The 13,048-nt window shown below is 31.3% G+C and overlaps 2 protein-coding genes and 2 pseudogenes across 2 annotated transcripts; 3 read left to right on the forward strand and 1 right to left on the reverse strand.

Moving 5' to 3' along the window:
* Window positions 1–2,223, reverse strand: LOC149889025 (uncharacterized). The gene has a single exon (XM_090089167.1). It carries the CDS (start codon window positions 1,549–1,551, stop codon window positions 1–3), a length of 1,551 nt encoding a protein of 516 aa, XP_089945293.1. The 5' UTR covers window positions 1,552–2,223.
* A 303-nt stretch (window positions 2,224–2,526) lies between these two features.
* LOC149889026 (uncharacterized) lies at window positions 2,527–4,437 on the forward strand (annotated as a pseudogene).
* A 1,044-nt stretch (window positions 4,438–5,481) lies between these two features.
* Window positions 5,482–7,508, forward strand: LOC149889027 (uncharacterized; annotated as a pseudogene).
* A 2,850-nt stretch (window positions 7,509–10,358) lies between these two features.
* LOC149889028 (uncharacterized) lies at window positions 10,359–10,880 on the forward strand. The gene has a single exon (XM_090089168.1). The coding sequence runs from the start codon at window positions 10,359–10,361 to the stop codon at window positions 10,878–10,880; it is 522 nt and encodes a 173-aa protein (XP_089945294.1).
* Window positions 10,881–13,048: the final 2,168 nt, after the last annotated feature.

Raw genomic sequence — 13,048 nt, forward strand, 5'->3', positions numbered from 1 at the left:
TCAAGGTTGTCGAACTCTCAGTTGATCAATCTCTGGGGATAAATAGAATTGAACAATTTCTGCTAGCTCCCAATAATCACCTCTGGGTATTTTGTCTTCATCCAATAACTTTGTGATGATTACTAGGGATACTCTAGCAGCATTGTCAAGTTGTTGATTTACTCCATATTTGAATTTGCAAAATTTATTTTGATCAATCTGAATAAGAAAAAACTCATCCAACAGTTTCTTGAAGAGTTGATTATCTGGACCTGAGGTTGTCCTGAAGAGCTTTGCAACATTCTTAATATGACACTCATAGATATGATGTCTGCAAGCAAGATGCATAACAGGTCTTCCAAGATAGATGTTTAACCTGGAATTTACTCCTTTTTCTTTGCCTGTATTTGACGCAGTGGTGTCAAATACTAGACCTTTAATGTCTTCTTTGAGTGAGTGTTCTTCTAAAATCTCAATAATCTTCTCAGTATGACAAGCTCCAGTAGAATCAGTGACAGGAGGTACTCCAAGCAAAAAATGTTCTCCATCACAAGTTACACTCAGTGCTAAGCGTTCTCTTTTGAGTTTCTTTCCATCAGTATACTCTTTGACTAGCTTTCCATCATAATGAAGAATCATGTTTGATCCAGCTTTTGCTCTTAAAGCTTCCCTTGCTTCCTCCGCTGTTTCCTGTATGACCTTTCTGCCAATTCTGTGTAAATTGGATTTTGACATACCTTTACTGGAAAGTCCACTTGTATTAGCCACCTGCTTTAAAATATCGGATTGAGCTCTGATGCTTACATGTTTAACCTTCGAAATAAGGGCAGTATCTCCTACTATGCCAGCAGATGTAGATGGTTGTGGATCTATCTCATCTTTACTCAAGTCTATAGAATTAGAGGTGTCTGTTTCCTCTGAAGATAATTCTGTTTCACTTGAAGATGAAACCTGCAGCTCAGACTGATAACTCTGGTCATGATCTGCTCCAGACATTCTTACTCTTGCCTGTTGAGATCTTTGAGCAGAATAAATGTACCTTTTATCTTTTTTCCCAATGTACATTTTCCTGCAACTTCTTTGATCATTTATGAAAATGATATCTTCTGCCTTGTCTACCTGAGATCTTTTCTTATCTTTCTCTAATATTTGTATCACATCACTGGTCATAACATCAAAAAGAACAGGCAAAATATTGTCTTTGAAAATTATTCTTTTTTCTACTTCTTTAGTGTTTTGCCTTTTTTGAAGAGAAATCAATTTTTTGTGCTTGGCTAGCAATTCACTCATTTTCTTCTGTATTTTGTCCACTCTGGATGTTGGAATTCCAGCTTTTTCATAAATAGCAGTGACCTTTTTAACCAAACACTGACAATTTTCCTCACAAATGAGCTTGAAATCATGAGAGAATCCACAGCAGAGAAGGGTGTTATCTTTGATCTTAGGATTTTCAAACTTTAAAAAATAATAATGCTCCAAAATGTCTTTGTTAGAAGGGAGTTGATTGTCATTCAACTTGTCACTTATACTCTTAAGAAGAAATATTTCTTTCTTTTTTCTGGTTTTAGCCATTCTGTTCAATTAAGTTTACTCTCTGCACTGGAGTCAAATAACAACTATAATATACAGAAGTTTATAAAAGTGTCCTATCACTTAAAGAATTATAAAGTTTTCTTTCACATAAAAAAGATAAAGTTTCTGAAAGTTCCAATAATAGTGTTCTATCACTACTTTGAAGCACTTTTGGTAATCCTTCAGTTAAGCGGTATAAAATAAAATTATTCTTTTGCTTTTAAAACGTTTCAGACATTTTTGAGACAATGCAAGAAAGCAAAATGATTTATAACTTTAACATATTATAACAGATTTTGGATTTTCGTTGGTCTAATTAGGTGTGAAAAGGATTCAGAAATCGATTTAGACCCATTTGATAATGATTAGATCAGTATTTTGTTTGGTTTTGTCAACCGCGTCAAACCGCATAAAAATGGGTGAATTGCGTCAACTGCGTATCTTTGAACTCACTTCAAACCTAAGTAACGGTTTTATTCAAACTGCTCCCAATTTTTTTCTAACTAATGAGGGTTAATAGTACATGGTTCAACATAAGATTAGCCTGTATCTTTCAAACTGTGACTACACAAGCACTGTAAAAATAGGCTTTTTTCACCCAAAAATCATGATTTTTTAAACTTAAGGTGGCTTGTGTAGTCACAAAAATAAAGTTAGAGCTCTAAAACTTTACAGACCTCATTTTCTCACACATACGCAGCAGAAAAATGCTAGGAGCAGTCAAAATAAAATGTGACCCTAAAAACGGGACACCCTAATATATATATATATATATATATATATATATATATATATATATATATATATATATATATATATATATATATATATATATATATATATATATATATATATATATATATATATATATATATATATATATATATACAAACATTAAGGCGCTTTTAAACGCACATTTTCCTCTTTAACGACTTTTTTACGATCTAAAACAGCAAATTTTAAGTGCGTTTAAGATAAACCAATATAAAGAAATAATGACGTCAAGATCAACAATATGGAGAAAGACTAATATTTTAATGACCAGCTTGTTAGAAAATGATAATGATTAAAGTTCAAATGGTGAGTTTAAATCCATCCAAGTTCATGATAATGTTGATGTTTTTGAAAGTGATTTCAATTTATCTTTAACTACAGTCTCTTCAGTATATTCTGATTTTAATAATTCTTTTGAGTTGTTGCACTCTGAAAGTTGCAGTGATTAAGTGCGTGATCTTTCCAAGTGGGCAGTTAACCATGCTGTTACACATTCTTCGTTAAATGATTTGCTTGTATTAATGCGCAATCATGGGCATGCTAACCTACCAAAAAATGCTCAGACGTTACTAATAACGCCAAATCAAATTAATACTGAAAAATTGTGTTCTGGTGACTACATCTATTTTGGTTTAGCTACTGGTATTAAAAAAATGCTTCAAGATAATGAAGCTTTTATTAGCAATTACATTTGATAGTAAATTTATTTGGACTTCCAATCTTTAAATCTAGCAATATCCAGCTTTGTCCTTTACTTAGGCGATTTGTTAGTAAACCTCCGTTTCCTGTTGCTTTTTTCTGTGATGAACAAAAGCCTAAATCTTCTATAGAGATTCTCAAAAAGTTTTTAGAGGAATTTAATATGCTTGCAGAAAATGGTCTTCTTTACAAAGATAAATTTTTAAATGTAAGTTTAAAATTTTGCACATGCGATGCTCCAGCACGTGCTTTTATTAAATGTATAAACCCCACAATGCCTACCATGGATGTGAACGATGTACTAATATGGGTCAATGGCAAGGAAGAGTTATCTTCAATCAGGCTGATTCCTTTCTTCGTACAGATGAACAATTTGCTAACATGAATTATAAAGATCATCAAGTATCGAAGAGTCCTTTGATTGATTATAATTTACCTTGCGTTTCTGCATTCGTTTTGGACTACATACACCTAGTTTGCCATGGGGTTGTTCGTCGATTATTGTTATTTTGGAAAGAGGGACCAAATATATGTCGTTTATCACATGTTCAAATTAAATGCATTTTAGAAGGGTTAAATGACTTAGCAGGTAAAATTCCATCTAATTTTGTCAGACAGCCTAGATCACTGCTGGAGTTTAAAAGATGGCAACAGAATTTCGTCTATTTCTTATGTATACTGGTCCCAATGTACTGAAGAATGTACTAAAACAAGATCTTTATATACACTTTCTATGTCTTAGTATTGCTATTCGCGTGTTAGATGGCAATAATTCTTGTTCTGATGCCATTGGTTATGCGTCAATGCTGTTGAAATAGCTGGTATGAAAGGCTTCTGAATACTATGGCCCAACGTTCTTATCATACAATGTACATAACTTGATTCATTTGTCTGACGATGTTATAAAATTTTGAATGACCCTCCTTGATGTCTGCCACTTCATTTGAAGATTATTTGCTGAGTCTAAAACAATTGGTTCGTGGCAAGAAGATGCCAATTTTACAAATTGTTAAACGTTTAAATGAAATAAGTAATTTAAATAATAAACTTTTGAAGAAAAAACACACAAAAGTGGTCCCTGGTGGCAAAGATAGCTTCTTTTTTTAAAAAGTGGTCTGTTGGCACAGGTTATCGAAATGAGTTTTGATTCTTAAGTTTGCAAAATATTTCCATCTCGCTTTTTTAGTGACTTCTTTATTATACCATGCAATTCAAGTTATAACAAAATAGTAGCTGTGCCGAAATGTGCTCCTGTAAAAAGAAGAAATGTAAAGAAATCTGAACTTAAACGCAAAGTTATTTGTTTCAAGGGAAAGTCAAGAAATATTGTTTTCCCATTATGTCATAGATGTGTTTTTTGAATTTTGGTTTAATTTTACAGGTTTAATTCTACTTTTCAATAATATATTATAACAATATATAATTTATAACTCTTGTTAGTTTTATATAGCATTATTTTTAAATCTATATCTACTAAACTTGTTTTGCATAAATGCTGAAACTTATAGTTCTTTTTTATTATATCTTTTTTGGGCAGTTATATTTGTTCCAAATGTAGCTTTTTAGAACCTAAGTTGTTTTAAGTTAATTTAAAATAATATATTTATTTTAAAGGATATCGCTCTACGACTTGCACCCAATAGTTTTTCAAAGGAAAGTAGAACTAAGGTGAATATCAAATAGCAAGTTAGCTCATTTCCTATATTTTACTCTCAAGTCCTTAATACAGGGTGGGGCGTTTGTTAATATTTGGAAAATTTTCCCACCCACCCTAGGTTTATTAGGACCCCCCCAAATTACTTATTTTTACTTGTTATCAACAAAAAGTTTGTATCTCAAAAAAAAATCAGCGTTAAGAATTAAAAATGATATACTAGTAACCGATAGATAAATCTTTAACTGTAAATCCCCCCCGTATATTAGATCTGAACTTCCCACCTCCAAATTTTTTGCTGTACACAAACTATGTGGTGAGTTAAACATCTATATATGTTAAATTTTGCCAGCCTTTGGAAAAGTGTTTATTTTATTTTAATTTTTTCATTGTTTTTTTACATTTTTATTTTCTTTTGTTTCTTTTCGAAACGATCAAACTTGTTTTTGAAGACATTCACATTATCAGAGTTGATTATCTCTCCTGTTTAATTATTCCAATTGTTAACTTTTCTGTTTGTGAAGAAGTTAAATCTTGTGGAAGAATGTGTAAACTGCTTTTGCATATTCTGAGTTTGACTTCTTGTTATTGCATATTTAATTATTTTAGGAGGATGATTCCATTTAACTTTATCCATATTTTTACTTATTTTATAAAATTGAATCAAATCAGCTCTTGCTCTTCTCACTTTTAAAGTAGTCAAGTTAAATCTTTTTAAAACTTTGTTTTTTGCATTAATAATGATTAATAATATTAGGCCACTATTATTACATGTTATAATTTAACTGATACTAACAGTTTAGATGGCTGCTTCATATGCAACAAACAGAAGAAGAGTAAGAGAGAAAGTAGATAAAGATATGGTAGAAATTTATGGTGAAAGTTATAATCAGAAAAGTAATGGTCTTCCTGCAGTATTTCTAATGATAATGAAAATGTTTGTTATGATGACATTTCATTTGAGATTGATATTGACAATAATGAAGATAATTTTCCTTTTCAAATTATTAATAGTCAATATGACAATGATTAGGATGAACGCTATTTTCCATCAGACTCAGAAAATGAAAGTGATCTGGATAGCAATCCTGATGAAAAAGGTATTATCACATCTTTAGCTGAGTGTTGTGTTAACTTTAAAATTTCTTTGGTAGCTGTTGGAGCACTTCTTTTGTTACTAAGACCCTACTTTCCATGCTTGCCAAAAAATCCAAGAGCATTACTAAAGACCCCTAGAAAACATGTGATTAAGAGACTAGCTAGTGGAGGAGAGTATAGTCATATAGGACTAGAGAGAGGAATTTAAAAAGTTTTACGAGCTTGTGTGCACCTTAATGCAGATTGTCTTGAAATTCAATTTAATTTGAATAGATTACCTCTTTTCAAAAGCAGTAGGACAAGTTTATGGCCCATATTTGGTATGCTAAAGAACAATATTATTAAAACAGTGTTTATTATCGGGGTTTTTTTTGGCAGAGAAAAACTAGCAAGTACTATAGAATTTTTTGAGGACATTGTTAATGAAACTTTGTCGCTTCTTCAGAACGGATTAATAGTTAATGGAAAACATTTTACTATGAAAATTCACTCATTTGTTTGTGATGCCCCTGCAAGGGCCTTTGTTAAAGGTATCAAATGCTATTCAGGTTACAATTCTTGTGAGAATTGTTTTCAGGCAGGTCATTATATTGGTAAAGTGATTTTCCCTCAACATAATGCTCGTTTGAGAAATTATGTTTCATTTAATGAAATGTGCGATGAAGACCATCATAAAAGTTCTTATGCTTTAAAGCCACTTAATATAGGTGGTGTAACTCAGTTTGGGCTTGATTTTATGCATTTAAGATGTCTTGGAGTTATACGAAAATTTTTATTGTATTGGAAAGGACTAATTGGTCCGCTAAATGTTCGAATGAGTTCACGAGATGTTTTAAAGTTTTCTAACAAGTTGTTGAGCTACGTTGCATATATTCCAGTTGAGTTTGCAAGAAATGCAAGAGCTTTAACAGATATAATGCAATCGAAAGCAACTGGATTTAGATTGTTTCTGTTGTATTTAGGTCCATTTGCACTAGATGGAGTTCTACCGACAAATTTACTCAATCATTTTTTGTTGCTGTATGTTGGCTCTACATTCTTACAAGTTCTGAGCTTTTGAAGAATTACACAGATTTTGCCAACAATTTATTAGTTGATTTTGCCAGTAAGGCCGCTAACCTATAAAGTCAAGAGTGTTTAGTATATAACGTGTATTCATCAGTTCTTTTAGCACAAGATGTAAAAGATTCAGGGCCGTTAGCTGAATTTAGTAGTTTTCTTTATGAAAATATGATCGGCCAGAAACTAATTTGAAAACCTCAATCACCCATCCACCCACCCAACAACTACTGCGTCGACTTCAAGAAAAACAAGTTTTTCGTAAAGAACAAAAAGGTTCAAAAAACAAATTTCCAATCTTAACAAAATAACATTTTGAAGGAACTTTTATTATGCCCGGAGAAACAAATGTAAGACAATATTCACAGCTTCAAACAGATAATTGGCATTTTAAAACATCTGAAAGTGACAACTGTTTTGTTTCAAAAGATCCAAGTGTCTTTCTTATAAGTAATATTATTAAGAAAGGAAGCGATGTAAGTTTAATATGTAACAGTTTTAGCACTGTTTCTGATGCCTTTATTTTCCTTTGCCTTCTTCAAGACTAAGTATTAGCAAAGTTCCTAGAAACAAGTTTGCTCCATTGAAAAGTTGCCATTTAACAAATATTATTAGTAAATGCATTTGTTTATCGAACTCTAAAGATTCATTATTCCCATTCTGCTTTGATTAAGATAATATTTTTTTCATTGAATATTATCTATATATATTTTCCAGATTAATTCTTACTTTCATAATTATTTACTAAATGAAGTTTCTATTCAATATTTTAAGTTTTGTTTATTTCATTTACAATCTATTTGTTCAAAAAGATTGACAATAAGTTAAATGTTTAAGTAATTATAAATCTTCTTAAATAATTTTTTGTTTGTTGTTTTAAATTGCTTACACTTATTATATTATATATGATATATAGGTAAAATTTCTGTAATTCTTTTACTAGTTATTTTGACTATTTTTTTAAATAAGTGTTATCAAATTAGGCTTAAAAACCAGAAAAGTTTTTAAAAATATCACTAATATTCTTTAATATATTAAAAATGTATTTTTTGAAATAAACATATTACATATATGTACTACAACATATTTATGGACTTTTCATAAATCAATATGAAATATAAGAAGTTATTACAGAAATTCTTAAAAATTATTTATTCTAGAAATAATTTTTACAAATAATAGATGGCTTTTGCTATTGTGTATTTCTAAGCTGAAAATTCTGTGGCTATTGTGCCGTCAATTTGGATAGTTGGAGAAGACAACTTATGTTACTGGCCACCTTATCGTGCATCAAGACTTGAGATACCGGTAAAAGAACAAGAAAATGCAACAGTTGATTTGGAGTGTATCAACAATGTTTGTGTTTAGCATTTTCACGGTATTTAAAGTTAAAATAAATTAACTATCTTAATAAATTATATGGTTAGGAGATAAAGTTGAAACTTTTCTGCTATTCTAAATGCTAATTTGTATTGTATTTTATTTCTATAATAGAGTTTTCTTTTAAAGACACTTATCATAAAGCAAGGCTTAATATAGCTAAAGCCGAACTTGACACTTCATGATTGGAAATATTGTTAGATTATACCTAGGGAATAGCTAAGGCTAAGCAATGCACTCTAATAGGATCTGAGGACATTTTGAAAATTAAATCTTTTTAGCCTAAAACCATATACTTTTGTTTTGCTGTAACGCTTTAATTAAACGCTGCGTGTTGAATTTATTTTTTATAATACCTAATTTGAATAAAAAAAAAAAAAAGAAGAAGAAAGTAGTAATGGTTTTAATTGAGCTTAATTGAGTTTCAATTAGCTTTTAGTATTAAAAAAACTATTTTTTCAATAAAAGTTAATTTACTTTTTAAACTGTTGGGGATTAAAGCTGCTACTTTTGCTACCTTTTTTCACCGGTTCATGCAAATCTGTAAAATATAACACTAACTTGTATGTTCGACTGTTACATAACTAAAACTAGTGTTTAGTTGATGGGTGCAGAGAAAAATCAGCAACGCCACAGTTTTTATTTTTACCAAAAAAAATTAGGAATTATGTAACAAGGTTCGTTTTTCAGTTTTTAAGCGTAAAATTTGTGGTAACTGGAAAGTTTCGGCAATCATTTTACTTCTTTGTAACGATACAACAATATCCTAACTGTAAATGTAGACAAGAGATCTAAAAAATCTAAAACTTTAAAACTACTTGTTTTCTATGATACCCTTCATTTGTTAAACACATTTTTAGTAAAATTGACATTTTTACTGAATTTTTATAATCAATTTCGAAAAACTTGAGTGAAGTAGAAAAAAAAAAGAAAGATTGTTCCGAATTCCTGACAATATTTCCCAGCTATCTTAGGGCAAAGCAAGTTAAAGTTTTGAAAAAAGAAGAAAATCGACCTCCCTTATTGACCATCTGAACCACAGCAACCACCTACCAAAAAGCCAAGAGAAGAACTGGGGAAGAGGAAACCCTAGAGTAAAAAGGTCTGGGATGAGGACAATATTCATCAAGTAAGGCTGATGACAGACATCACAAGGTGGGTGGTTGAAGAGATGAAACCTTTTTCAGTGGAAGCTAAAGCATTTATTCGCATGCTCAAAAGTGCTATCTTAGGCCAATACAATGAAATTTGAGCATATAAACTGAGTTGCAGAGCAATTCCAAAAAGCTATAAATTTATGAAAAAACAATAATTGACTTATTAAATGCAGAAAAAGATGGACTTGAAGGAATTGCGTTAACATCAGATATCTGGAGTGCTAGAACAAATAATTCTTACATAAGCTTGACAGGACACCACCTAGACAAAAATTTCCGCCTGAGAAAATTCCTTTTCGCAATGAAGTATTTTCCAGAGGACAATACGGCAAATAACATCTGTGCCAAGGTAACAGATATAGTTCACGAAATAGAGTTGAATCCCAAAACAGTGAGGTGGATCACCATTGTTAATGACGATGCAGCAAACATTCATGAGGGATCAAAAACAAAAAGTGACATTGATACCAACATGTGGTGCATCGACCACAAGTCCACAATGGAATGACGACGGGAAAGAGAACAATCGATTTTGTCAACAAAGCATAGGCACTTAAAATGACAACAACTAAGTTGGTACAGAACTGTCCAACACGCTGGAATTCAGACTTAGCCCAGCTGGATTCAATAAATGCGCTTCTTTCAGCTATGGAGAAAATAGTTGGGCCTGATGGTGACACATCTGGCTAAGAATTGAAAAAATTGATGCCAGACGAATCAAAACCATCATTAGAATTTAAAAGTTATTTGAAGCATTTTCAAACTCTGTTTCTGCCGACAAGACAGTCGCCATCCAAAAGGTTGCACCCATGCTTGTTACAATAAAGTTAGGACTTGAGACAACTCAAAAATTGATGAAGGATCTCTTAACCCAAGAAGTTACAAACTACTTTTTGCTGGAGATCGATAGAAGATTCCCACATTGTGGAAGTGTACAGATGTAGTACACTGTGACCCATTTCTTGGATCCCCAAGCAAAAGGAGCAATGACAGAAAGGTTATACCACTTTGATCTTGCGAGGAACACCCTTGTGAACACACTGAAGGACCTTGTTGACAGAGACCCCACGCTGCAACCCACACCACCTGAAACCTCATCCCAAAACATAGAGGCCGCGGACTTTTTGGATGCCGAAAGTTTGATGGCTAGTTTGTCAGGCAATCACCACACACGAAGGTATGAAGCAACATATACGCACAAAGGAGGGAAATCAACTGCAAAAGAAAACGTAATAAAGGAGGTAGACAAATACCTTGGTGATTCACCAGCAGAGAAAACTGTGGACAATTTGGACTTTGGGAGGGTCAATTCACGCAAATACCCTATGCTTGCAAGGCTTTCTAGACAGATTCTGGCTGTCCCAGCCTCATCTTCTTCTTCTGAAAGAGTGTTTTCAAGAGCAGGGAACATTTGCACTGTAAGGAGAACAAATTTAACAGTTAGAAAAACGGAGCAGCTAGTGTTCATGAAAAAGAACAGAAATTACTGGATGAAATTTCATATTTAAAATGGCCAAGCTACTTTTAATTTTTTGCTGATCCTGAAACTTGAACTCTTTCAGTACAAATATTATTATTTCAATTCTTTTTTGTTTTTTGAAATTTAATGTGATAAGTGAATTGAGTTGAACTGTCTTGAGTATTTTTACTTCACGGTTTGAAAATTTTGACTTCTTTGCTGGCTAAATACCCCAAAATTGCCCTTTTGAGGATTGATTCTATATATATTGGGGAATCCAAAACAATAAATTTTAAAATCCTGGATTAAAATCCAAGGGAGATACTTAGCTTCGAAATTACCGAATTTTCTCACTTACTCAAAGAATTTTAATATTTATTTTAATATATTGCTAAAAAAAAGTAAATAGATAAAAATGAAAAAATACACAATAAATATGTAAAATTATTATTCACAACCTTTCTAAATTTAATTATAACAAATATCTTCGTTGTACCCTTTTATGCAGGCTTGTGGAGCCGAGCCGGAGCCGGAAAAATCTTGCGGCTCACGGCTCTCTTGTACTTTTAATGGAATATAATGTTGTTTTTAATAGTACACAAATATTATTCACTCATTGTTGAACGAACTTGTTGAATAAATCGTTTTAAATTATTATAATATCGATTGCTAATATTGCTTTATTGACACTTACATTATCTTTTTCTGTTTTTAAATTAGGCTTTTTATTAGCTTTATTTAGCCTCCCAGTTGGTTTAATTTTAAATCATAATGCATCTTCAACATGTAATATTGGAAATATAGTCAAGAGAAATTTTTTTTTTGTTTATAACTTTGAGAAATATTTATTCATTATTAGCGGCAGTTGGGCGATATTAAAAATGGAATGGGGGAATTTGTCCACCCCAAACCCCCTCCGCAATTTTAGGAGCAGTCGTTGTGCAATAGCTAGATCTCTTACTTCAGAAGTTAAAAATAAAGTTAATCATTGTTTCTTTTAATATAAAACGTTTCAGGTAAGGAGAAACTTTGTCTTAATTTTAGGTGTCATTTACGTTTATTATTGTTATTATTCTTACTTTTAAAAAAAATTCCGACGAGCAAGTTTACAAGTTGTTATTTGTAATTGATATACTCTTTCTTATGTACCCACGTTTTATAAGTAATTTAAAAAAACAGCAACCAATAAAAAAAGTTGAAAAACTCGTAAAAAAAAAAACTGGCGCGAAACCTTTACAATGTTATCATTAAAATACATGTAAACATAAATTTATATATTGCAATTTAAGTGAAGAATTAATAAATTAAAATTTTTAATCAGAATATGTTCCGCGATATTTTGTTTAAATAATCCTCATTTCTGGTGAATTAAGGTAACTTATTTTAATACCTAATAAAGCAACATTAATTAAAAACTTTTTATTTAGAAGGTTCAATTAGTTTAATTACAGATTTATCTTGTTGTTGGTCTGAATAAATCCTAATTAGGATTACATTTTTCAAGTTAAGTTTTTCCATTTTAGCATTTTGTTTAAAAAGTTGTTGATGTACATTTAACATGACTGATGTGACTAAAAACACCGCGTTTGTAAATGAAGATATGTTCGAGGATGAATTGAAATGCTTTTCCTTCAGTGAAAAGGAAAAAACATATATTTGCCGGATTCTTGTTGAGGAGAATCAAACTAAAAAAGTTTGTGGCGCGCAAGTTAAAATGCTAATAGATGTAAAACGAGTAAAAAAACCAACCTCAAATATGAAACGTCACATTAAGAAGAGCCACGAAATACTTCATCATAAAATTGTTCAGGAGCAAGAAAAGAAAAAAGCTGCACAAAAAAGGAATATAAATGTATCCGAAGTTACTTTGTCAAGAAATGGAGATTCTCTATCTTTTGGTGGACAAAAAAAAACAAAAGATACTTGACAATTTTTTTAACAAAGTTAATATAACAATATCGAAAGAAGATTTCAATAAAGCTTTAAATATGTTAGTACTTCAAAATGGAGCTTCGTTTAACATTTTTAGCGGAGATGGAATAGAAATTTTGACCAGAGATTTGGCAAAAAAATTTGGCATAAAGATCAGTCGTGAAAATATGCGACTTTTAGACTAATTCAGACTTTAGCTGAAAAAAAGCGTTCTGATTTGAGAAGTGATTTGAATAGAAAACTAATTTTCCTAAAAGTTGATGGAGCATCAAGACATCGGCGAAG

Source organism: Hydra viridissima, unplaced genomic scaffold, assembly GCF_058129835.1.
Source record: "Hydra viridissima isolate aposymbiotic clone 2 unplaced genomic scaffold, HvirCarnegie_v1 scaffold_5, whole genome shotgun sequence".
NCBI classification, from domain to species: domain Eukaryota; kingdom Metazoa; phylum Cnidaria; class Hydrozoa; order Anthoathecata; family Hydridae; genus Hydra; species Hydra viridissima.